Source organism: Macaca nemestrina, chromosome 14 (genome assembly GCF_043159975.1).
Source record: "Macaca nemestrina isolate mMacNem1 chromosome 14, mMacNem.hap1, whole genome shotgun sequence".
Lineage (NCBI taxonomy): Eukaryota > Metazoa > Chordata > Mammalia > Primates > Cercopithecidae > Macaca > Macaca nemestrina.
Genome location: NC_092138.1, coordinates 69,321,908 through 69,346,048, shown reverse-complemented (window position 1 = coordinate 69,346,048; position 24,141 = coordinate 69,321,908). Strand labels below are relative to the sequence as shown.

The following is a 24,141-nucleotide window of genomic DNA, read 5'->3' as shown; positions in this document are numbered from 1 at the left end:
AAGACCAGATGAGCCAAGAGACTGAAACAAAGTATAATCTCACCCGCTACAGATCATCATTATCATTTTCATATATATATATATATATATCTGGAAAGTGTTTTTGTCTAGATTATGAATATTTATAAAAAGACACAATAATTTATGGAGCACTTAATATTTGTCAAGTTGCATGCCAAGCCCTTTGAATGAATAATCTCCTTCAGTGCCCCAGCAGCCAATGAAGTTACCACCTCTGTTTTACAGATGGGGGATTGGGGCTAAGGACAGTTAGATAACTCGTCCGGGGTCACATAGCTATTAGTAGGCAGAGCCAGGATCCAAACCCAGGCAGCCTGACTTCAGAGCCTGTTCTTGGAACCACGTGCCTTTCTAAACTATAAACTGCTCTGTAACTTACTTTTTTCTTTTTCCTCACATTGCTAGATTGTGAGCACCTTTTTACGCTGATGCATATATATCTACAGCACCTTGTTTAATAATCAAACAGTGTTCCATTTATATGAGGCATCACAGTTCATTTAACCAATTCCCTGTGTTGAACACTGAGGCTGTTCCTAGATTTTTGCTTTTTGTAGGTAATACCTCCCTTCGTAATACCTTCATGCTTCCATATTCACCAATATGTTCAGTGATTTCTGTTACTTAGATTTGCTGGAATCAGGGTGACTGAGTTTGTGAGTATGCCTATTTTTGAGGCTTTTGATGTTTTGCCCTCCAGAATGGCTCTCTTTAAACATGTGAAATATTTACAGCAGGGCTTGGCACATAGTAAATCCTCTATAAATGTTAGTCATTAGTGTCCCCCCTTGAGTACCTCCCAGCCCTGAGTATTATCACTTTCTTCCTTTGTTTGTTTGTTTGTTTTTTGTTTTGTTTGAGATAGAGTCTCACTCTGTTGCCAGGCTGGAGTGCAGTGATGCAATCTTTGCTCACTGCAGCCTCTACCTCCTGGGTTCAAGCGATTCTCCTCCCTCAGCCTCCCGAGTAGCTGGGACTACAGGCGCCCGCCACCACACCCAGCTAATTTTTTGTATTTTTAGTAGAGACGGGGTTTCACCATGTTGGTCAGGCTGGTCTCGATCTCTTGACCTTGTGATCCGCCCACCTCAGCCTCCCAAAGTGCTGGGATTACAGGCGTGAGCCACCACACCCGGCACATTTCTTTTATAATAGTTCGAGGTTACCTGTAGATTTGGGGAAGCAGGGTGAGGGAGATGGCAGTCAGGGTTCAGTCAGGAAGCAGACCACTCTGAGCATCATGGAATTGGGAATGTATTGACCCAGTCTTGGGGGTGGCCACATAAAGGGAGAGTGAAAGGGTGAGGGACCACTCACTCACTAGCCCTCCTGAAACCCTGGTGCAGCCGGACAAGATGGTTTGTGCAGCTTCTGGCTGGCACTGCAGAGGGACTGCTATGAGTATCGGGTGCAGGGTGTTGCATCTGTGCCTGGTAGGGGCTGGCACGAGCTGGCCATGGCAGGGGGAAAGCGAGGATGGACTGGGTTTTGCCTGTGCCGCTGCTTGCCACCTCTTACCGTCACACCTTTGCAGCACAGAGCCTGCTGCCTAAACTTCCACCTCGCGGTTCTCCTGCAGAGTTCTCCTGTTGTCAGCCCTGTCCTGGAGCCACATGGGGAAGGGAGTCTGGGAGACTTGACTCCAACCCAGTCATCACACGACAGTCCACCACCCTTGTGTTGGAGTAAGCCCTCTGTGCCCACGGTGTTCACTCCTTTTGTGTTTCCTCAGGTGGCAGCATAGACAATGTCTTGTCCCAAATCGCTGCCCAGAGGAAAAAAGCAGCTGGATTATCGGAGCAGAAACCCAGCCATCGGTCAAGCCCTGTGGGGCCAGCACCGGGGTCCAGCCCGTCTGAGCTTCCAGCCTCCCCTGCAGGTGGCAGCGTTCCCGTTGGCAAGGTGCTTGTTCTGTGCGTCTCCTCCTGTTACACTCAGATTCTGTCCTAACGTGGCCCACTTGCCGGGGAGCATGGGCAGTGCCTTAGTCGTGGGACAGGACTAAAGACAGGTCCCTTCCAGCCAACCACTCCTGGGCTTCATGAGAAGGGCTGAATCGGTCCCCCGCACCAGGCATTTACCTCCCCTCACATCTCCAGGTTTGAGGGGCACTGGGCTGCTGCACAGTGGCAGGGTACACACCCACTTCCTGCAGCCCCACAGGTCACCCAGCACATGGCACACTTTTGTTCCTTGATGAGGATGAATGGTTTAAGAGCATCAGTTGAGGAGCAACCTGCCTGGGTTCAGCTCTCAGCCCCACACCTCAGCATTTAAACAGGGCCTGGCACAGGGTAAGCCCAGGTCCGTGTTGGCTGTTCCTATTGACAGTGTTCTTAGTGGTCTTTGTTGTCCTTCAACCTTATTCATCCATTGTGTACATCCTGGGAGCATCTGCTCTGTGCCTGGCACAGCTAACAGTGAGGACCCAACTGTGAACTGGGAAATTTGGCGACCACTCTAAGGACACAGGCAGTCACAGCTCAGTGTGACGGGTTGTTGTGGAGCAGCAAGGATGCTGTAGGGGCACAGGTGGGGGGCCCTACCCAGGTTTGATGGCATCAGGGCCATCTGGATGGGGATCTGAAGGGTGAGGCTGGAGCCAGGTGAAAGGGGTATGGGTGGGCCAGGGGTATTGGTGCGACTGTTCTGGGGTGAGGGAACAACTTGTGTAGCACTCCAGAGGCTACAGGGAGGAGCTGAAGGAAGGACGTGAGCAGGACAGAGCTGGGACCTTGTCTCCCTGCTTCTGGGCATTGTGCTTCCATTAATGCAGCCAGAGAACAGTCACCACATTGTTAGCATCTACAGATTATGCAGTAGACAAGAAAACATAGATGCCTTCCTGGAACGAGAAGTTTTTTAGTGCCTTCAGACTGTGCCTCTGCCTCCTGAACCTCTTCGCCTTGGTTGATTTCTGGTGTGAGCCCAGAGTGCGGGTTCCTAGTCGTGAGTGTGAACTGGCTCCTCCACCAACTGGCTCCCTACTAGTGCAGCATAGCCCTTTCCTCCTCTGAGGGGACTCTATGTCCAGGCATAACCCTACTCTTCATAGTTCTTAGATGTCGTAAGCTTCCTTCGGTGAGAAAAGTCTGAACACAGAAAGCCTCCCTCATCCATGGACCTTTGCCCACCAAAGAATCACCTCCAGAGACTTATGCTCCCAGGACGTACATGTACCGTGTGAGAAATAGTCATTTTCTGCCCAGCTACTGTTGGTTACACAACTCTTTTTGTTATTCAAGATCCCTTATGCAATAGGACCTATATAATTTAAGATTCCTTTTACAGTGTAGCTCCAAAAAGATTCTTTCTCCGTATACATTCACTTATTTTCCATTTTTTTATTTTCAAAATAATTTGTGTAAAAGTCCTATACGATTAAGTTCCTTTTATAATTTGGCTGTGGGGAAAAACGTCTCTACTGATACTTCGATATATTTTATCAGATAGTAAGAATTTTTATAATTATTGTATTTCTTTCTTTACCTTTGCTACTAGGAAACTCAGCTACTCATGAAGTGTACTGTTTTGAGGCTTTGATACAGTGTTTCTTTGTTGTCTAAAATTTTGTTTATTTTCTGATGGTCTTTTTGGATGTGTTATATATTAGCTTCCTTTAATTTTTGTTGGAAATAAGCAGACATTTCCAAGTTATAAATTACATTATTATTTATTATATTAAGTATTAACTATTATTTTGATGTATTGATCATATATTATATATAAGTATATTCTGATGAAAGGAGATTGTATCAAAAGATGCATTCAGGAAGCAGTAAACTGGGGAAACCATCCATTTCAACAATCACCTGACATTTGTAACATAATGTTAATAGTATGTTATGATCTTGGGGAGCTGTCTAAAAATTCAGATTTCTGGGCTCCACCCCAGCGTACCTGAATGAGACTCTCAGGAGAGAGTCTGGGGAATGTTTTTCCTGCCAGAGCGTCTGTTGCAGCCAGCCCAGTCCAGGACTCATAGAAACCACAGCCTTAAATCAAAGGACACAGAAGTGGGTTTTCTATCCCAGCAGCAAAATAGAGAGATGAAGTGCTTTTTCAAAGATTACCTTAGTAAAAATTAGAAATTAGTATTCAAAATATGAGCCTCCTGAATCTGGTTTTTGTACTTTGCTTAAAACAACTCCCTGTAGTGGTGGAATATCCACAGGGCATGGCATCTATCAGGGCCATGAATCAGTGTGATATGAGCTCCAGGAGACACGGCATAGATGTCGTTAGAGTGTGCACCAATACTTCCCAGATCTCTGGAGGCCAGAAGGCCTGCTAGATATATCAGCTTTCTATTCCTACCCTAAAACTCAGTCATTTCAGACAAAAACATTACTTAGCTGCTTGTATGTTTGGGGGTCAGCAGTTTAATCTGGACTTATGTGGGCAGTTCTCTGGTCTGCAGGGATCACTCACCTGGATGGTGGCCGACGTGGCCAGGACAACTGAGCCACATGTGTCTACAGCAAGCCTGGACATGTTCTCATGGCAGTGGCTAAAGGCATGGGTTGAAAACCAATCGGATTGTTTAAGCAAGTTAGTATGCCTACGGCAGGACAGCATACAGAACTATGTGCAGAGGGAAGGGTAGAGATGATGTCCTTAACAGAATCAACCTACCACTCAAGGGATATTGAGAACAATTCAAATATTTCACAGAATCCCAAATAATCTTATATTTCCCCACCTCTTCCCCAGTATGTTGCCCATATGGTCCAGAGTATCATGTTACTCGCTTTTGGCTCGGATAGATCTGTGGGGATATATTAATTATCTCCTGCTTAATCAGAAATTCTATTTGGGATTGTCTGTCTTCATGGAAAGAGCAGAGAAAAGAGAGAAGAATATATTAGTGGTATAGCCAGCTTTTTGGTAAAGTCTTTCAAAATCTCAGGAAGGGTGTTCTTTTTCCACTCAGGCATATAATCAGCTAGAAGGAGCATTAAAGTCTTAGTAGGAAGAAAGATATATCCATTTATGCTTAGAAATCTCAGTCTGTACTCTATAATATGTCCAATTTTTAGCAAAATTTACAAGACATACAAAAAGACAAGAAAAACCACACTCCTTAGAAATGAAGCAATCATGATAATCAGATCTGACAAAGGTGTTAGAATATTTGACAGGGAATTTTAAATAACTAAGATTAATATGTTAAAGGTCCTAATAGAAAGTATAAACAACATGCAAGATCTTATGGGTAACTTTGGGTAACTGTTTTAGTAGAGAGATGGAAACTATGAGAAAAAACCCAATGGAAATGTTAGAAATAAAAAAAAACAGTAATGGAGTTGAGAAATACCTTTGACAGGCACCTCAGTAGACTTGAGGCAGCCAGGGAAAGAATCAGTGAACTTGAAGTTAGATCAGTAGAATTTACCCCAACTGAAACACAAAAGAAGAAAGAAGAAACACATACAAAACAAACAGTAGTCAAAAGTCATGGCATGATATCAAATGCCATAGCATAGAGATAATTGGAATCCCTAAAAGAAGAGAGAAAGGTGGAGCAGAAGGAATATGTAAAGAAATAATGCCTAAAAAATGAAAACAAATAATGGTTGAGAATTTTCTCAAATTGATGACAGATGCCAAACCACAGATCCAGGAAGGTCACAGAACACTAAATGGGGTAAATATCAAAAAGAATATACCCCTCCATATTATGTTTAAACTACTGAAAATAAGCCAAAGAGAAAATCTTGAAGGCAGCCTTTTCTTGAAGGAAATTACATACAGAGAAACAAAAATAGGAATTATAGCAGACTTTTTGTCAGAAATCATGCAAATCAAAGACAGTGTTGTGACATCTTTAAAGTACTGAAAGAAAAAACTAGAGTCATGTTGGCTCATAAAATGAATTGGGAAGTATTATCTCCTTTTCTAGTTTTCTAGAAGATACTGTGTACAGTTCTTACTACCTTTTCCTTAGATGTTTGATAAAATTTGCCAGGGAAACCATTTGGGCCTGTCATTTTCTCTTTTGGAAGGTTTTAACTTACAGAATGAATTTCATTGATAGATACAGGACTATTCAGGTGTTCTATTTCTATTTGAGTAAGTTTTTGTACTTTGTATCTTTCAAGGAGTAATTCCCTTTTATCTAAGTTGTTGAATTTATGGATCTAGAGTTGTTAATAGTATGTATCTATTACCATTTTATTACATAGGATCAGTAGGAATGTCTCCTTTTTCATTCCTGCTATTGGTAATTTGTGACTTCTCTCTTTTTTTCTTAATTAGTTTGGCTAGAAGTTTATCAATTTTATTGATGTTTTCAAAGAACCAACTTTGGTTTTATTGATTTTCTCTATTTTTGTGTTTTCAATTTCATTGATTTCTGCTCTTATCTATAATTTCTTTCCCTCTACTTTCTTTGGGTTTTATCTTGTTTCTCTAGTTTCTTATGGTGGAAGCTTAGATTACAGTTTAGAGATCTTTCTTTTTTTCTAATACAGATATTTTATGCTATAAATTTACCTCTATGTGATGCTTTTTCTACATCCCACAAAATTTGATACATTTTAATTGTAATTCAGTTCAAAATATTTTCCCCTTCTCTTGAGATTTCCTCTTTGGCCCATGGATTATTTAGAAACATATTGTTTATTTTTCAATTATTTGTTTTCCAGAAATCTTTCTGTTATTGGGGATTTTAGTTTAATTTGATTATAGTTGTTTCTAGTTCTGTCCCTTTAAATGTTTTGAGGTCTATTTTGTGCCCTAGAATGTAATCTATTTTGGTGAATTTCTCATAGGCAATTGGAAAAAAAGTGCATTCTATTGTTATGTTTGAGGGAGAGGAGTTCTATAAATGTCCATAAATGTCTAATTAAGTCTAGTTGGTTGATAGTGTTGTTCATGTCTTCTATATTCTTACTGATTTTCTGTCTACTTGTTCTATTAATCTCTGAGAGAGGAGTTTTAAAGTGTCCAACTGTAACTGCAGTTTGGTCTGTTCTCCTTTCAGTTATGTTGGTTTTTGCCTCACGAGCTGTGTACACATTTAAGATTGCATGTCTTGGAGAATTGACCCCTATATTATTATATAAAATCCCTAAGATTTTCTTTTCTCCTAAGATTGGGAACAAGGATGTATTTTTATGACTAACATGAAAAGAAAAATGACAGACCAATAGCCCTCATGAATATAAATATAAAAATCCTTCACAAAATATGAGCAAATCTAATCCCATGATTAAATAGAAAGTATAATGCCTTCTGACCAAGTGAGGTTCGTCCCTGGAAGGCAAATCTGGTTCACCTTTATAAAATCAATCATTAGCTTTCACCATATGAACAGACTAAAGAAGAATATGCAGAAAAAGCACTTAACAAAATTTAAAATCCATTCATCATTAAAACTCTCAGCAAACTAGGAATTGAGGGAAACTTCCTGAATCTGACATAAAATGCATATAGCCAGAATTATACTTGATGGTAAAATATTATTTTCCCCCTAAGACTGGGAACAAGGTTGTTGTCTCTTACCTCCAACTGTCAACTTTGTACCAAAAATATTGGTAGTACAATAAGGCAAGAAAAATAAAAGGCATACAGACGGGAAAGGAAGAAACAAAACTATCTCTGTTCTTAGATGACATGACTGTTCACATAGAAAACTCCAAAGAATCTACACAAAAGCTCTTAGGATGAATAAGTGAGTCCAGCAAGGTCTCAGGATACAATACAGGTCAATATCCAGAAGTCAGCTGTATTTCTCTACAGTAGTAATAGACATTTAGCATTAGGACATTCAGAATTTTTTTAATTTGAAATTTTAAAAATATTTTTAATACATTTAACGTGTATGAAATTGAAGTTATGTGAAAATGTATTATATGGAATATAATAATATAATATACTTAGGTATAAATCTAATAAAATATGTATAGAATCAATAGGTCAAAAACTACAAAATACTGATAAATCAAAGAAGCTTAAATAAATGAAGAGATGGAAGGCTTGCGATTATGAAGATGCCAATTCTCTGCAATTTGATTTACAGATTAAATGTAATCCCAATCAAAATCCCAGCAAGCTCTTTTTATAGAGATCTAGAAACTGATTATAAATTTTATATTGAGGTACAAAAAATTATAATAGTCGTATGAAAAAGAATAAAGTTAGCAGGCTCACACTACCTAATTTCAAGACTTACCATAAAGCTCCAGTGTGGCATTAGCGAAAGGGCAGACAAATAGATCAGTGGAACAAAAGAGAGAACCCAAAAATAGACCCACACAAGACAAGCCAACTAAATTCTTTTTTCAAAGGTACAAAGGCAATTCAGTGGAGAAAGGGTAGTCTTTTCAACGAAGAGTGCTGGAACAATTGGATGTTCATATTGCAAGAAAACGAACCTCCGTATATATCTCACAGTGCCAAAAGCATGTTACATAAAAGAAAAAATTGGCAAATTTGGACTTAATCGGAACTTAAATCTTTTGCCTTGCAAAAGATACCATTAAGAAAATGAAAAGTCATGCCACAGACTAGGAGAGAGTATTTTCAAATCATAGATCTGGAAAAAGTTTTTTATCCAGGAACCAGGTGCAGTGGCTCATGCCTGTGGTCCCAACTACTCAGGAAGTGGAGGTGGGAATATTACTTAAGCCCAAGAGTTCAAGGCTGCAGTGAGCTATGATGTTGCCACTGCATTCCAGCCTGGGCTACAGAGTGAGGCCCTATCTGTATAAAAAACAAACAAGTCTTTTTTTCCAGACTAAATAAAGAACCCTCAATTCAACAATAAAACATAAATGTAAAAATGGGCAAAATACTTGAACATATACTTCATCAAAGAAAATATAAAGATGGAAAATAAGCATATGAAAAGATGTTTAACCATCATTAGTTACTAGGATAATGCAAATTAAAACCATAATTAAGATAGAACTACATACCTATTAGACTGGCCAAGATTTAAAAAGGTACAGTTGCTGATGACAAATGTGGAACTACTGGAACTCCCATTAATTGCTAATAGGAATGCAGAATGGTACAGCCATCTTGAAAAAGATAGGCAGTTTCTTATAAAACTAAACATTCACTTGTGATGTGACCCAGCTAACTGCTGACTACTAGGTAGATTTTTAAAAAATTTATCCTCCTGCAAAAATCTGTGAATCTTTGTATTCGTTTTACAAAGTAATCACCCCAAACTGGAAACGTCCCAAATGTTCTTCAACAGGTGAATAGATAAACTAATTGTAGTATATTCATTCAATAGAACACAACACAGCATCACAAAGGGACACACTGTTGATACATGCGATTGCTTGAGTGAATCCTAAAGGCATTATGCTGAGTGAAAGAAGACAGACCCAAAAGTCTACAAATTGTGTGATTCCATTTATATGACATTCTGGAAACAGCAACACTGTAGGGATGTGTGATAACTGTGAAATGTGTATTTGGTCTTCATCCAGTTTCCTGTCATACAATTCCTGAATCCTTAGAATCTCCAAAGTGATGTCATTTTGTGTGCTAATGAATTTACTGATGGCTGGCAGCCCCTAAGTAGCTTCAGGATGGCAACCAGTCACAGGAAAGACCAAGGCAGGATTAGAGCGTTGAGCCTTTCACTCTACCCCACAACCTCTGGGGAGAGGGAGAGGGTTTGAAGGTTTAGTTGATAATCAGTGGCCAATGATTTAATTAGTTGTGCCTCCGTAATGAGGCTCTCGTGAAAACCTGAAAAGGACTGGGTTCAGAGAGCCAAGCAGCTGAACACCTGGAGACTACTGGAGGGTAGTATGCCCAGGAAGAGCGTGGGAGCTCCTTGTGCTTTCCTCCATGCCTTGCCCTATACATTTATTTATTTATATCCTGGAAATATCTTTAAATTTTTATTTTTTTCATTGACACATAATAATTGTACATATTTACAGAGTACATAGTGATATTTAGATACATATAATATATAGTGATCAGATCTGGGTAATTATATATCCATCATCTCAGACACTTATTATTTGTGTTGGGAACATTCAATATCCTCTTTCTAGCTTTTTGAAACTGTATATTATTGTTAATGGTAGTCATCCTACAGTGGTATAGAGCACTAGAACTTATTCCTTCTATCTAGCTATAATTTTGTATTCTTTTAACAAATCTCTTCCTGTCCCTCCCTTCCCACCTTCTAGTATCTGCTGTTCTACTTTTTACTTTCATTGATCATCTTTTTAAGCTTCCACATATGAGTTAGAGTATGTGGTGTTTCACTTTCCATTCTTGGCTTATTTCACTTAACATAATGTCCTCCAGTTCCATCCATGTTGCTTTGAATGACAGGATTTCATCCTTTTTATGGCTGACTAATATTCCATATAAACCAGTAAATGTAAGTAAGTGTTGCCCTGAGTTCTGTGAGCCACTAGCCAATTATTCAAACCCAAAGAGGGAGTTGTGGGAACTCTGATTTATAGCCAGTCAAAAGCACAGGTAAAGCAATCTGGGGCTTGCAGTTGGCATCTGAAGTGGGGGCAGTCTCCTGGGACTGAGCCCTCAACCTGTGGGATTTGATGCTGTATTCGGATAGATCATGTCAAACTTGAATTGGAGGATACTCAGCTGGTGTCCACTGCAGAACTGATTGCTTGGTTGGTGTGTAGGGGAAGAAAGCTCCATACGTTTGGTCACAGACACATTCTGTGTTGATTGTTGTGGGGTAAGAACAGAGGAAAAATAGTTTATTTTTTTCCTCTCTAGTCACAGGATGGAACATAGAGTGTTTGTTTTTATGGCTTGGGGTTAGGAGGAGGGATTAGCTAGAAAAGGACCGCTTAAGGACACTCAGAGGATGATGGAACTCTTCTGTATTGTACTCTCTTGGTGGATGCATAACACCGTGTTTGTCAGATCCCATGGAATTGTATGCAGCAGAGCTATTTTTTTTTACTGTATGCAAATTAAAAAAAAAACAAAATCAACCAGGAACCAAAGATATAATGCAAACTATGACAAAAGGTCTAAGTGTATTACAAATGAATGACCTAACCACATTGTAGGAGGTGGAGGAGAAAATCATGTGTTGAGTGGATATTAGGCAAAAAATACTGTATACAAGTACTGTACTCTAATTGATATTTTTTTTCTTACTAGCATATGGGCTAACAGTTCTGCTATCCTTACCAGGATATGGGCTAAAAATTTTTTTTGCATACATGTACACTTAACATGTATACCAGGATTGAATAAATAAGTAGCAAAGTTTTTACTTTCAGAGACAGAATCAAAGGAGGAATGCTAGAACAAAACCTATGGATGTTGGATTGAAGTCAGAGATATTGGTATGAATCAGTATGAGTGCATGCTTTTAAATACACAGAGAGTTGCACACACACAAAGTTAGTAGATATAAAAGTAGATAGGCTATGTGTGTATACAAGAGTTAGTGTATATGTGTCTTTGTCCACTTTCAGGACCTAGAAGCAGTGATGTCCCAGTACCAGTGAGCAACCTAGTGCCCAGATTTTGGTTTCTAAATACCATTCTCTAATAAAAGGGACCTTGGAAAGCTTTGGAGAAGTGGTTTATTCTAGTACTGGGTCAACAGAAATATAAGATGAGCTTAAAGTATTTTGTGGTGTCAGAAAGTAGGGAAATACTTTTAAAAAGAAAGAAAGATGGCACGTCAGAAGGATACAGGAGCCAACCCAAAAGATCTCCCAATGGCCAAAGCTGTAATAATGAGCTACAAAATAACAGTAATATTGGATTATGGCCCAGAGCATAAAAAATACCCATGAGCCCATACTGATAGGAATAAATGATTGAGCAAATAAATGGGAGAGAAAGAACAACTCTTCCTTATAGAAGTATTACAGATAATAAATGTGGAAGGAACGAGGGCAATAGAAAATCACCGTGGGAACACCACTAACACTTGCCTCAGTGAGACTCGCCAATGAATGCAAAATTAATGGACAGAACCTTAATAAATAGTTACCCAAAAAATCTTCTCCCAAATAATATTTTATTTTTTATTTTTATTTATTTATTTATTTTTTAAGGCAGAGTCTCACTTTGTCACCCAGGCTGGAGTGCAGTGGTACGATCTCAGCTCACTGCAACCTCTGCCTCCCAGGTTCAAGTGGTTCTCCTGCCTCAGCCTCCCAAGTAGCTGGGACTACAGGCGCCCACCACTACGCCTGTCTAATTTTTGTATTTTTTAGTAGGGATGGGGTTTCACCATATTGGCTAGGCTGGCCTTGAACTCCTGATGTTGTGATCTGCCTGCCTCGGCTTCCCAAAGTGCTGGGATTACAGGCGTGAGCCACCGCGCCCGGCCCAAATAATATTAAAAAGAAAAACAGTGACTTTATAATGGAGAAATCTGGCAGACATCCCCTCATGTAAGTGATGAAGGTTACCATCGCCAGTAATCAGATACTATGTCCTCTCTGCATAACGATGCGCTGAATGGGCGTATCACCTCTGTGGTCGTTGCCCGCTACATTCACAAGCACATCTAATTATGGGAAAACATAAGACAATCCCAAAATGATGTGCATTCTTCAAAGTACCTGACCAAGACTTCAAAAATGTCAGGGTCATGAAAGACAAGGAAAGACAGTGCTGTCACAGGTCAGAGGAGCCTACGGAGATACAGCACAGCTCCATGCAGCGTGGGGTCCTGGATCGGATCTCAGACCAGCATAAGGACATGAGAAGAACAGCCAGTGAAACACAGTGAAGTCTGTAGTTTAGTTAATAGTGTTGTGTCAATGTCAGCTGCTTAGTTTTGATCATTATACTGTGATGATGTACATGTTAATATCAGGAAGCTGTGTGAGGGGTATATGGGAACTCTATTCTATCTGTGCAGCTCTTCTATATGTCTAGAATTATTTTAATGTAAAAAGCCTTTGTTGTAAAGCTAACCAATGAGAAAAAGGGAAGAATACGTGTTCTTTGGTGAAAAGCTTGGAAGTGACTGGTGTAGATGAAGGAGCATCAAGAACGGAAAGAGACTTTGTGCCTCCGTAAGCCACACTTTGATTTTACAACTGGTTAACTGAGGCCCAGAGAGCTCGGAGGACTTGGCCAAAGACACAATGCAAGTAGCTGGAGGGCAGGACTGGGACGGGGTTTCCCGACTTATAACGTGCAGCTATTTGATCTCATCCTGTCTCTGCTCCAGGGTTGGATTTTCCTCTTAATTGTTCTGATAATACTGTTTCTGCTTTGCATGTTTTTAAAAGTAGATTTCATAGCCCCGGTTAAACATTGTGTTGAGTCAGATACCGCCCATGTTCCCTGTTGTGGGTGTCTGTTTTCATCATTTCTACCCTACAGGCGATGGTTTATGTATTTGTCTTACTCTTTTCAGCAGAAATTGGAGACCAGCAAAAGGCCTCCATCTGGAACTTCCACTACCTCCAAGAGCACCTCTCCAACCCTCACGCCCTCCCCCTCACCCAAAGGGCACACTGCAGAGTCCTCAGTGTCTTCCTCCTCATCCCATCGGCAGTCCAAGAGCAGTGGGGGCTCCAGCAGTGGCACCATCACAGATGAGGGTGAGTCCCCTGAGGGCTTGAAACCCCACCTAGTCCTCACCATGATGACCTGGCAGCAAGGAACTACAAGGTGACCTTAATTGTTATAACCATCCTAGGTCAGGTTTTAAGAAAATTTACAACAAACATGTCCCTCCTTTTCTCTGATTCTGCCTTGTATTTTTGTCTTCGCTGTGCAAAGGTATGGTACGCTCCCTCAGAGTTTTTGAGTATAGGTGAGTTTTGTTTATATGCACAAACATACACCCGTGGAAATGCTTCTCCAACACGAACTTACTTTCCCTGGACCCTGTACCAGTCAGGATTCTTTCAGTTGCAAGTGAGAGAAACTCCATTCACACTGGTTCAAGGAAAAAAAATGAAACCTGACATTTCATTGGCTCATATGATGGGAGTGTCTAGGGTGTGCTTCAGCCGTGCGTGAATCCAGGTGCTTTGGGAATGTTTCCAGGTCTCATGTAGGCTCTCTCCAAGTGGTGGCAAGCAGCTTCAGGCATAGTTTTGTCTTCGTACTAATTTTTCAACCCCAGCAGAAAGAGTGCTACTTTCTCAGTAGGTCCAGCAAAATCCCAAGTAAGGCCATTGGCTTGGCTGTATTTATAATGACCTGGGTCAGTTGCCCATCCTTGACTATCTCTGTGTCCACAGGGGTGGAACATGTTGATTGGCCATGCCCCTTGGGTCAGTTGTCTGCTTTGGAGCGGAGTTGGCGTCCAGCCTGCTGACATTTGTGTATTGGAAGTGGGAGAGAAAGAGTTCCTCAAAGGAAAATTTGGAAATACTGTTTCCAGGAGGAGGGGGATGGGTGAGGGCAAGCAAAAGCAGTTGATGTCTGCTGCAGCCAGGAGAGCCTCGGAACCTGCCTTGTGAATTACAGCCTCTCTGCAGCCCCCGTGCAGGAATGATGAGGGAAGATGGAGTGGGTGGTAGGGCAGGAGCAGAGGCTTTGCAGTCAGGCCCCAGGAAAGATAAAGGCAGATGAAGAAAGGAATCTCATCCTTTTAAACTGCCGTCTAGTGGCCCCTAGGAGCTGGGAGAGGGGAAAGAGGAAGGGAGCTTTGGTGACACCTGGGGCCCAGGCAGGTGCAAATCGAGGAATATAAATCAGCAGGGAGGAAAATCTGATTGTGTATGTGGCCCTCACAAATGCATTTGTGGGCAGCTCGCTGCAGCTGCTGAGGAGGAGGGTGCTGAGCAGGTTCTGCTGAGCAAGATAAGTTGGAATCACCTGCACAGGCTCTAGTCTGTACTAAGTTGATAAATGCGTGCTGCCACTGGTATCCTACTTATTTGGGGGCTACTTTTATTGTTTTGTGATATCCAGTGTGATCATTTATCAAGGCCTCAGAGGTTCACCAGCAAACTCATTCCTCCCCAACTGTATTTTCTATGTGGAGTCTTGAGTTCCACACTCGTGAATTCTCCCACCTCTGAGGTTTTCAGGAATTGAAGCCCCTGGAGATTCAGTTAGGTATTTATGCCCCATTGTTTTCCAAAAACAATGGAGACAGTGGATGTCTGTATGGACTGCCCATACCCACTCTCTTTCCCTCTTGTTCATTATTAAAAATGGTTTGCAAAGTCCTAATTGGGATGAAGAAAGAAGAGGGCCAATAGCACTTTACTTGTAGAATAATTTCTCTGGTTCAGAAAGCTTAGTTTTCCCATTGAGAGTTCCTGGGTCTTGAGGCCACAAGCTGTTTGTCCTGTGGTATATGATTGTTATAGGCCAGGGGCTGCAATCCATCCTCTGTTTTTATGATATTCTGGGAAATATGTGGTCCCAGTCGAGGACACATGTGAGCTTTGCCCCACCTCATCTCTCCATCTGCATTCCTCCTCTCTGGACTCCACCTGTTAGAAGCAGCAAAGCTTGTGACAGCATCACCTTCTCAGCCTCACATTAGTTCCAGGAGGTTTTATTGGGCAGTCCCCTGGGTGCCCTAACCTGTGCACCCAGGGGAACTCACAGGGAGACAGACACATTCAACATAATGACATTAGAGTATAACACAAGGTGAGGTCATACCTGCTATCAGCACCATGTGCCGTGGAAGGCTCCCCTGGCAAACGGGCACTCCAGCTGGACCACGACGCTGGGAAGAGACAGGCAGTGGGGTGCCAGAGCTGACTGTTCAGTTTGTAGGAAATGCCCAAGCTAGTTGTTAAACACAACCATTATTTACAAATCACATGAACTTAGAATTAACTAAATTATAGAAATATAACAGTATATTGTACTTAAAATGTATTTTTTACTCATTTTTGTATATTTTATTATCTGTGCTCTTGAGGTTGTGTATATCTTATATCTGCAATGTGAATACCCCATAATGATGTGTTCCTACTGCGCATCTCTGCTCAGCTTCACTCTCAGGGATATTAGATTGGTAGATTGAAATTGGCTATGATGGGGGTATTCACACCATGGAAATTGGCAAATGCCATCAATCAGGGCTTGCTTTTTTTTTTGCGACAGGGTCTTACTCTGTCACCCAGGCTGGGGTACAGTGGCACGATCACAGCTGACTGCAGCCTCAACCTCCCTGGTCGCAAGCAATCCAGGGCTTGGTTTGTTGTCTTATAGATATTGTCTACTTGTAATCTAGGCAGTGATGGAAAAATGTTAACAGTGAGGGTTAAACTTAAAAGTATGTTGTGTCTGTAACTGTCATCTTGTGAATCGCCCAAAAAATTGAGAAAATATTCTTCCAGTATTTGAAAATCGTTATCTGATTCAGCCAAGTTGCTCACCTGAAGTTCCAACGTTAAGTCTTTGTTGTTTCTTTCTTTTTATCTTTCTTGTTCATGTAAACAAAACTCTCAGCCAGCCATATTCCTTGGCTGTGGGTACAAGAGTAGGGCAAAAACAAATGAAAGCATTTGGTGAGAATCAATTGGCCATATGGAATTTATAAGAAAGAATATTATGTGTTTTATTATTTGTAAATCGTGTGCCATAAATCATTTATATTAGTAAATCTGCAATAGATTTATGTGCCTGTATACATGCATACATCTTCCCCCCGAGAACCAGTTGTTAAGCATTTACCAGCACACCACTGTGGACCAAGGCTGCATGTGTAGGGAACGGCAAGAGCAAAGGTTTGGTGTCATGAAATACAACAGATTATGTGTGGATTGGAATTTGATTTGTCTCATACGTCCTTGCTCAGTAGCCTTTCTACTGTGAAGCTTTCCCTAGTCCCTTGGGCTGGGTCAGCTGTCCTCTCTGTCCCCACCTCGCCCTATTCTTGCTCTTCACCGTAGCATGCACCACCCATGAGAAAAGTGGAGAGCAGGTGCGTAGCACAGGCCTAGTAGCTAGACCACTGGGCTTGATTCCCTGCTCTGCCACAGTCTAGCAAGATGACCTCACCCAAGATGTGGTATCGAGCCTTTCTGTGCCTCAGTTCCTCATCTGTGAATGGGGACAGTAATAGGATCTACCTCATTGGTGTTGTAAAGAGCAAGTACATCCATGTACAGGCTGACTGATAGCACTGTGTATTAGCTTTCACCCTCCTCATCCCATCCTCCCAGCCACACTGAGCTTCACAACAGGGACCTCTCCATCCTTGCTACCCAGTGTCCATTGGGCACAGTGGTAGTCACTGCTGGAAGGAAGGAAGGGAAGTAGGGGAGGGAGGGAGGGAGGGATGGAGGGAGGGAGGAAGTAGGGGAGGAGGGGAGGGAGGGAGGGTGAGTTAAGAAAAGAAGGAACCCAAGCCTCCTGATCACTTATTTAAGCTGCATCCACTGCCTCAGGACCTTTGCACCTGCTCTTCCCTGTCTGGATGCTGCCTAATGCTCTTACTCCAGATATCTGCATAACTCACTCCTTCATTTACTGCTCATAGGTCACCTTATAAGAGAGTCTTTCCGTGACCATCCTCTGTAAAACAGCGTTTGTAAAACTGGAAATGATGTCATCTACCTTAATGCTGCTCTCTTCTTCCTTGCTGTCTTGCCTATTAGCCTTTGTTTGTTTATTTGAGACAGGGTCTTGCTTCGTAGCCCAGGCTAGAGTGCAATGGCATAGTGGCATAATTGCAGCTCACTGTGGCCTCAAAGTCCTGGGCACAAGTGATCCTCCTGCTTCAGCCTCCTCAGTCACTGGGACTACAGGCACACACATCACACCACCCAGCTAATGACTTTTAAATTTTTTGTAGAAATGAAATCTCATTGTAGTGCCAGGCCTGGTTCTGAACTTCTGAGCTCAAGTGATCCTTCACCCTCGGCCTCCCAAAGCCCTGGGATTACAGGCACGCACCACCTGCCCGGCCCCTATCAGCCTTCTTATTGTCTGTTTTGGTATCTGTTGAGTCCCCAGTGCCTAGTTTGGCAAATCACGTTTGAATGTGTGAGTGAATTATTTCTCCAAGCCCCTCAGGTGCTGGTTTTGTCTCCTTTTCTTTATTCTCCCTGTTCTGACACCCCAAATCATCCTCTTTTGCCCTTCTGGCTCTGCTGTTCCACATAGATGCCTTTTTCCTTCAGGAAGGCCACAGCCTCTGCACACTTGAGCCAAACCCTGGCTCTGCTCTGAAGCCCACCACCTTCTTTCTTAAGTTCTTCCTCACACTAGCTGAGGACTTGCTGGCATTGGCATTTACTGCAGGCATTGGCATTTACGGTGCCTTCTCGCACAGAAGGCAGAGTTTTAGTTTTGGCAGCTGCAACTCCCAGAACTTGAGGGTCGCATTCTGGAGGGAATCAGTCAGTCCTGGCCCAGACTCTCTGTGTCTTTGCAGCCTGACGTGGGGTTTTGTCAATTGCTGAGGACCTACCTTGAGGGGAAGAGGGTGCAGGTGGCTCAGGACCCACCTCCAGCCTCATCTGCAGGAGCCCAGCTGAGATCAGCTTTCTGTGTTGGTGTTTCTTATAGAATTTCATTTGAAATAAGATTACCGCTACTTTATAGAAGTTTGAAGACCACTTTTTTGATAACATTTTACCAAATTCTAAAATTTTTTTTTTTTCACCTTTCCCTCTTGAAGATGAACTGACCGGAATCCTTAAGAAATTATCACTTGAGAAATATCAGCCCATTTTTGAGGAACAAGAGGTAAGAATGCTCTTTTTGAATGTCAATTTAAATCTTACTGTAAAAGAAAACTTTGTCTAAATGTGTAGGTTTTCATTTTGCAAGCCTAAATTGATCTCTTGCACTGAGACAGCTGAGGAAATAGAATTCATGCTCAGCGGGTTTAGTTCAGTTTGTTACTGTGAAATCCTGAGGACTTATGGCTAGCTTTGTTATGATAGAATTTTGTAATTTTGAGCACTACTTTCTCTAGAAAAGTTTCTGTCCTGAAAACATTTTTTTGTTGTGTGTGATTGACTGGCAGACTTATAGGCTTAAAAGTGGGCTGATAGTAAACCCTGAGGAACCTGTGTTATGTGTCTGGATCTAGGGTCTGTGGTGGTCTGAGAGAGTTGCTATGTGTTTAAAAGCATTCAGATTCACATTAAAAAATACTGTTCTGGAGTTTGGCACTTCCTCAAAATATTAAACATTGAGTTACCACATGACCCAGCAGTCCTACCCCCAGGTATATTCCCAAGAGAAATGAAGACATACGTCCACACAGAAACTTGTGCACAAATGCTTGTAGCAGCATTATTCATGAAAGCCGAATGTCCATTGACTAATGAATGGATAAATAAAATATGCCTGTGCCGTGGAATATTATTTGGCCTTGAAAAGAGTGAAATACTGGCACATGCTACAACATGGATGAACCAGAACACATCTTGCTAAGTGGAAGAAACCAGGCACAAAAGGCACATAGGGTGTGCTTCCATTTATATGAAATGTCCAGACTAGGCAAATCTATAGACACGAAAAGTAGATTCGTGGTTGCCAGAGAGTTGGGTGGAGGGGTGGGCGGGTGGAATGGGCAGAGTAGGGGGAGTGACTGGAATGGATACACGGTTTCTTTTGGGGGTGATGAAAATGTTCTAAAACTGAGTGTGTGGTGATGGTTACACAACTCTGTGAATATACTAAAAATCATTGAATTGTATAAATAGGTGAATTGTATGGTGGATGGACTATATCTCAGTAAGCTGTTAAAAAATTTACTGTTTTAGCCAAGTAAAACTCCTCCACAGGCCCACCAGCCACCAGGGTATAGTCACTGGTTTAGAACATTCTAGTGAGCCGCTTAGTAGGTGAAAACTGTCACAATTGCAGAGCAATCATGAGAATCACTCATTGTCCCCACCAGACTTGAGATGCAGTTGAGGAGCTTGTATTTTAGTTCAAGAAACAAACAGAGGGTACAGTAGCTTTTCTCCTCCTATTTGCTTTTCTGCCATATGCAGTCTACCATTCCTGCCTCCCTGGTGTTTTAAACCTTAGCAATGACTTTCTCCAAGAAATCTTTCCCTATTGCTGATCGCTGCCTGCTTTTGCTGATATGTTTATGCCTTCTTGGAATATAAGGAGAACACATCTTAAAGTACACTTCTGCTTCCTGAGGTATCGTGTCTCTGGCTCACAGGGTGACATTTGTTCTGATTTCTTGGCCTTACCCCTTTTTCTGACCTGGCATGTCTGCGAGTTCACCTCTCCTTCATTCAGAGGTTGTTGTGGTTGTCCAGCGTAGGGAACGGGGGTGTTTCAGCTGACGTACAGAGCTTCGAGAATGTTCACGGGGAGAGGAAGGCAGGCTGTGCAGATTTGCTCTGATTTTTTTTTTTTTTTTTTTTTGAGACAGAGTCTTGCTCTGTCGCCCAGGCTGGAGTGCAGTGGCACGATCTCGGCTCACTGCAAGCTCCGTCTCCCGGGTTCATGCCATTCTCCTGCCTCAGCCTCCTGAATAGCTGGGACTGGCGCCCACCACTATGCCTGGCTAATTTTTTGTATTTTTTAGTAGAGATGGGATTTCACTGTGTTAGCCAGGATAGTCTCGATCTCCTGACCTCGTGATCCGCCCACCTCGGCCTCCCAGAGTGCTGGGATTACAGGCGTGAGCCACCGCACCGCTCTGATTTTAATAACTCACTCACCTAGAAGTTTCTGCAGCCTCTGGGGTCAGGGAGGGAGCTGAGGCCTGAGGTGGTGCCATGGGGAGGGCTGGCAGCCACTGGCTGAGGACCTCTGTGTGTGGTAGGTTCTTGTGAGGTTAGCTGAGGCAGTGCCCTCATCTCTACTTGACACAGGTGCCTGTGCTTGCTGGGGGCCAAGCTCAGTGTCTCTTCATTTTACTTAGTTTCTCTCTGGCAACATATGAGCTGGTTACACTGTAGGGGTGCACTCTCTATATGGACCCACAACCCAGTGTTTTCCTTGGAGGCTTTAGTAGGACTGAGGTTTTAACCCTGCTGATTGCCACCAGACCCAATCACCACAGCTTCATGGATACTTCTCAGTCCCTTGCAGAAACTCCTGGAAGTATCTGGCATGTAGATAGCACTTTTCCCTAGTTTCCAACAGTAAACAATTCTCTCCATTAATATGCACTTACAGTCAATCAGTGAGAATTTGGAAGAGGAATGAAGTTAATTCATGTTCTTATCTTACCACATTGAAGCTAAAGACAGACTAATAATTTTCATCTTTCTACCTGTATTAAGGTGGATTTGACTATGTGTATTGAAAAATACCAAAATAATGGTACCTTAAACAAAAAATAAGGTGATTTTTCCCACAGAAAGTCTGGAGATGAGTCATCTGGCCCCTTTTAGCTCTCTGCTCCACCCCCACTAGTATATGTGGCTTGTATCCTCAAAGTCCAATATAGCTACTGGAGCTCCAGCTATCACATCCACATTCCAGGCAGCAGGATGGAAGGAGACTGAAAAAGGACGCATTCCCTCCTTTTTAAAGAGACTTCCCCAAAGTCCCACACAGTCTTTATTATATCTCATTTACCAGAAGTTTATCACCTGACAATACTGATCTGCAAAAGAAACTCAGAAATATGTTTTAACTGTGTGGAAATATGCCCAGCTAAAAATTGGGATTCTGTTGCTTAAAAAATAGGGCATGAATATTGAAAGGATACTGGGATATTTCTGCCTCATTCCTGCTACCCCTTCACAAGTAGTCATAGGAGAGGAATTCCGTCTTTGGTGCTCTCCACCTAGAATAAGCCCTGAGAGTTTGGCATCTCCCAGGGTTGACGGAGGTCAGAATTGGGAAGGTCAGTGCAGATGGAGAGGCAGAAGATTGATTGACTGATGCAGTCATTCATTCATTCAGTCAACAAACACACACTAAGTACGTGAGACCCTGCCCCTGCCAGACCCTCTGCCAGAGCCGGGTGCTGGGAAATGCAGATGCCCAGAATACTCTGGAACCCAGAGAAGGGGTCTATGAAATGAGGGCCAGAGAAGACCTGGGTTGAGAACTAAGCTGAACTTTGGAGAAAGAGGGGGAACGGACCTGGAAGGGCATCTGGGAAGAGGGAGCAGGATTCATTGAGGGGGCCTGTGGTACTCTGGCTTGGCTGGGGCTGGGCCAAGGCCAGCCCATCAGGAGGAGGGAATGGAGCTTGACCAGGCAGGGCCTGGACAGCGTGGACTTGCTTCTGTACACTACGGGCTTGAGGTAGATGCAGGCTGGACAGGTCTGTAGCCTCTGGTATGGAGGTGGACAGGGGTTGGAAGGGCAGAAGGGGAAGAATAACTGGGAGGGAAAGACCAGTTAGGAGGTGGAGGGCCCCTCACCAAGAGGGCAGGTGCTGAGGACGTCAGAATCGCTGAGGACTGGCCATGGTGCCAGGCTGGATGTGGGGTCCCTGCTAGGGGTTGGGATTGTGGGGAGAGACTCGTGTCCAGCAGGACTGGGGCAGGTGGTTTCCATTAAAATGGCATCACCCATCCATTCAGCCCCTCAGCACTCCATGAGCTATAAAACACCCAAGAGATGCCAGGAGCTTACTGTTGCCAGAGGGGTGGGGGTGCCTTCATCTCAGGGAGGGCTAAGGATGGGTTAAAGGAGCGGATTCTTCCCCAGTGACTCAAACCTGGTTCGAGGTTTTTGTTTGTTTTTAATCCAGAAAAGTAAAATGACTGTTAACAGAGAAAAGGAAAGATGGGGAGCAGGGAAAATTTCAGAAAGAAAATCTCTATCCCTACATAAATCAAATGTTTTAAAGAAAAAAAATTTTAATCTTGTTAGGTATGAGGGAATGTAAAATAAAACCTGCTTATAAAGTGAAAGACTGAGGATTTTCAAGAAGTTATGCAAGTTTCATTTTAAATGGCACTAGCATATCTCTAAAGTGTGATAGTATCTTGTAGTTTGTAAATGTAGATCATAAAGCTGTTTGTAAACTCTCTTTGTAGATCTCGCATCCACCCTGTAATTTATATGGTGGGACTATAATTTTTCGGTGGGGAAACTGAGGTAAGGCACCTGCCCAGGTCCCCCGGCAGTGAGTGGGAATTGGCACCCTATCTGTCTCCAGGGCAACACAGCCTCCTTCTGCTTAGCTCTGGCTGAAGACATGGGTGTGGGCAGCCAGTTCTCTGTCCCGTCTCCCAGATGAGCGCTGTTGTTGGAGTCTGATTTGTGAAGCTGTAGCATTGTCTGCAACAGCATCTCCCCAGGGGGAGGGGCCCAGACCAGGGACCCAATGCCTTAATGCTTAGGGAAGTGAAGTCATGTTAGCAAGAGGGCTACTGCCCTCAGGAAAAGCCCATGAGGGAGGCCAGGGAATCTGCGGCTGAATGATGTGGCATTGTGGAGAAGGGCGAAGATGCTGGAGCCCTCCGCCAGGGTTCAAAGCCAGGCCCTGCCACTTACTGGCCATGTTACATTGAATGCTAAAAAAAAAAAAACTCTGTGTGTCAGTTTCCCTGTCTCCAAAATGGGGATAGTGATCTACGCCGCTGATGTCATGAGGGTTAAATGACTCAGTCTATCTGAAATCCTCAGAAGGTGCTTTGCACACATAGTGCTCACTGCCCTCCTCTGGTCTAACACTGAGACTGGCTTCCCAGTGGACCTGGATTGGATCCTGCCAGGTGTGGACCTCTATGCCAGAGGCCGTTGTTGTCCGACATGCAGGGTGATGGATGTGCTTGCTTCATTGGATCCCCTTCCGACCTTCCCTCCACCTTGCCGTAGAGGAACAGAAGCCAGTGGAGCAGAGGGCTTGATTTCCTGTCCAGGGGCCAGGCAGGGCTGACAGAGCTATCAGGATCTCACCCATAGAAACCAAGGCTTGCAGTTTTGAGATGCCCTTATTCTGAGCTCTGCTCTCATTCTCCATGGCCCTCTCTCCTTTATTGCTTCTGCTTATTTCTTCACTCTCTTTCCACAGTCTGTCTCTGTCTCGTGCATGGTGGGGGAGACGAGGTGAGTACTGCCATACGTTTGCACAGTATCCGACGTTGTTAAAAGTACAGCAACATTGCAGTTAACTTTTCTAATAGCAGGTCTTGGATTTCTCCTGTTCTAGCCACCCAGATGACTATCTCAGAGACTTTCCTTACTTGGCTCATTTTAAGGGTCTTCCTAAAATGCATCTGTTCAGAAAATCCAAGAGCCAGATCTGAGGAGAGTTCGTTTTTTTTTTTTTTAAATGTTTTCAACAATGCTTTAAAGATAAAGTCAGGACTT

At 42.8% G+C, this 24,141-nt stretch overlaps 1 protein-coding gene across 12 annotated transcripts in view; it reads left to right on the top strand.

Moving 5' to 3' along the window:
• LOC105477205 (ankyrin repeat and sterile alpha motif domain containing 6) overlaps window positions 1–24,141 on the top strand; it is a 71,289-nt gene that overhangs the window by 25,841 nt on the left and 21,307 nt on the right. For 8 of the 12 annotated variants that reach the window (XR_011612722.1, XR_011612721.1, XR_011612724.1 and 5 more), the window contains 3 exons: window positions 1,754–1,923; window positions 13,373–13,559; window positions 18,563–18,630. Coding sequence is in view for 6 of the 12 variants with exons in the window: in XM_011733609.3 (XP_011731911.2) it covers window positions 1,754–1,923; window positions 13,373–13,559; window positions 18,563–18,630 (425 nt within the window). In the remaining 6 variants the exon portion in view is untranslated. Of the gene's footprint in view, window positions 1–1,753; window positions 1,924–13,372; window positions 13,560–18,562; window positions 18,631–23,842; window positions 23,878–24,141 lie in introns of all 12 variants that reach the window. The other 4 variants (XR_003016989.2, XM_011733610.3, XM_071078070.1 and 1 more) reach the window with 2 other exon arrangements.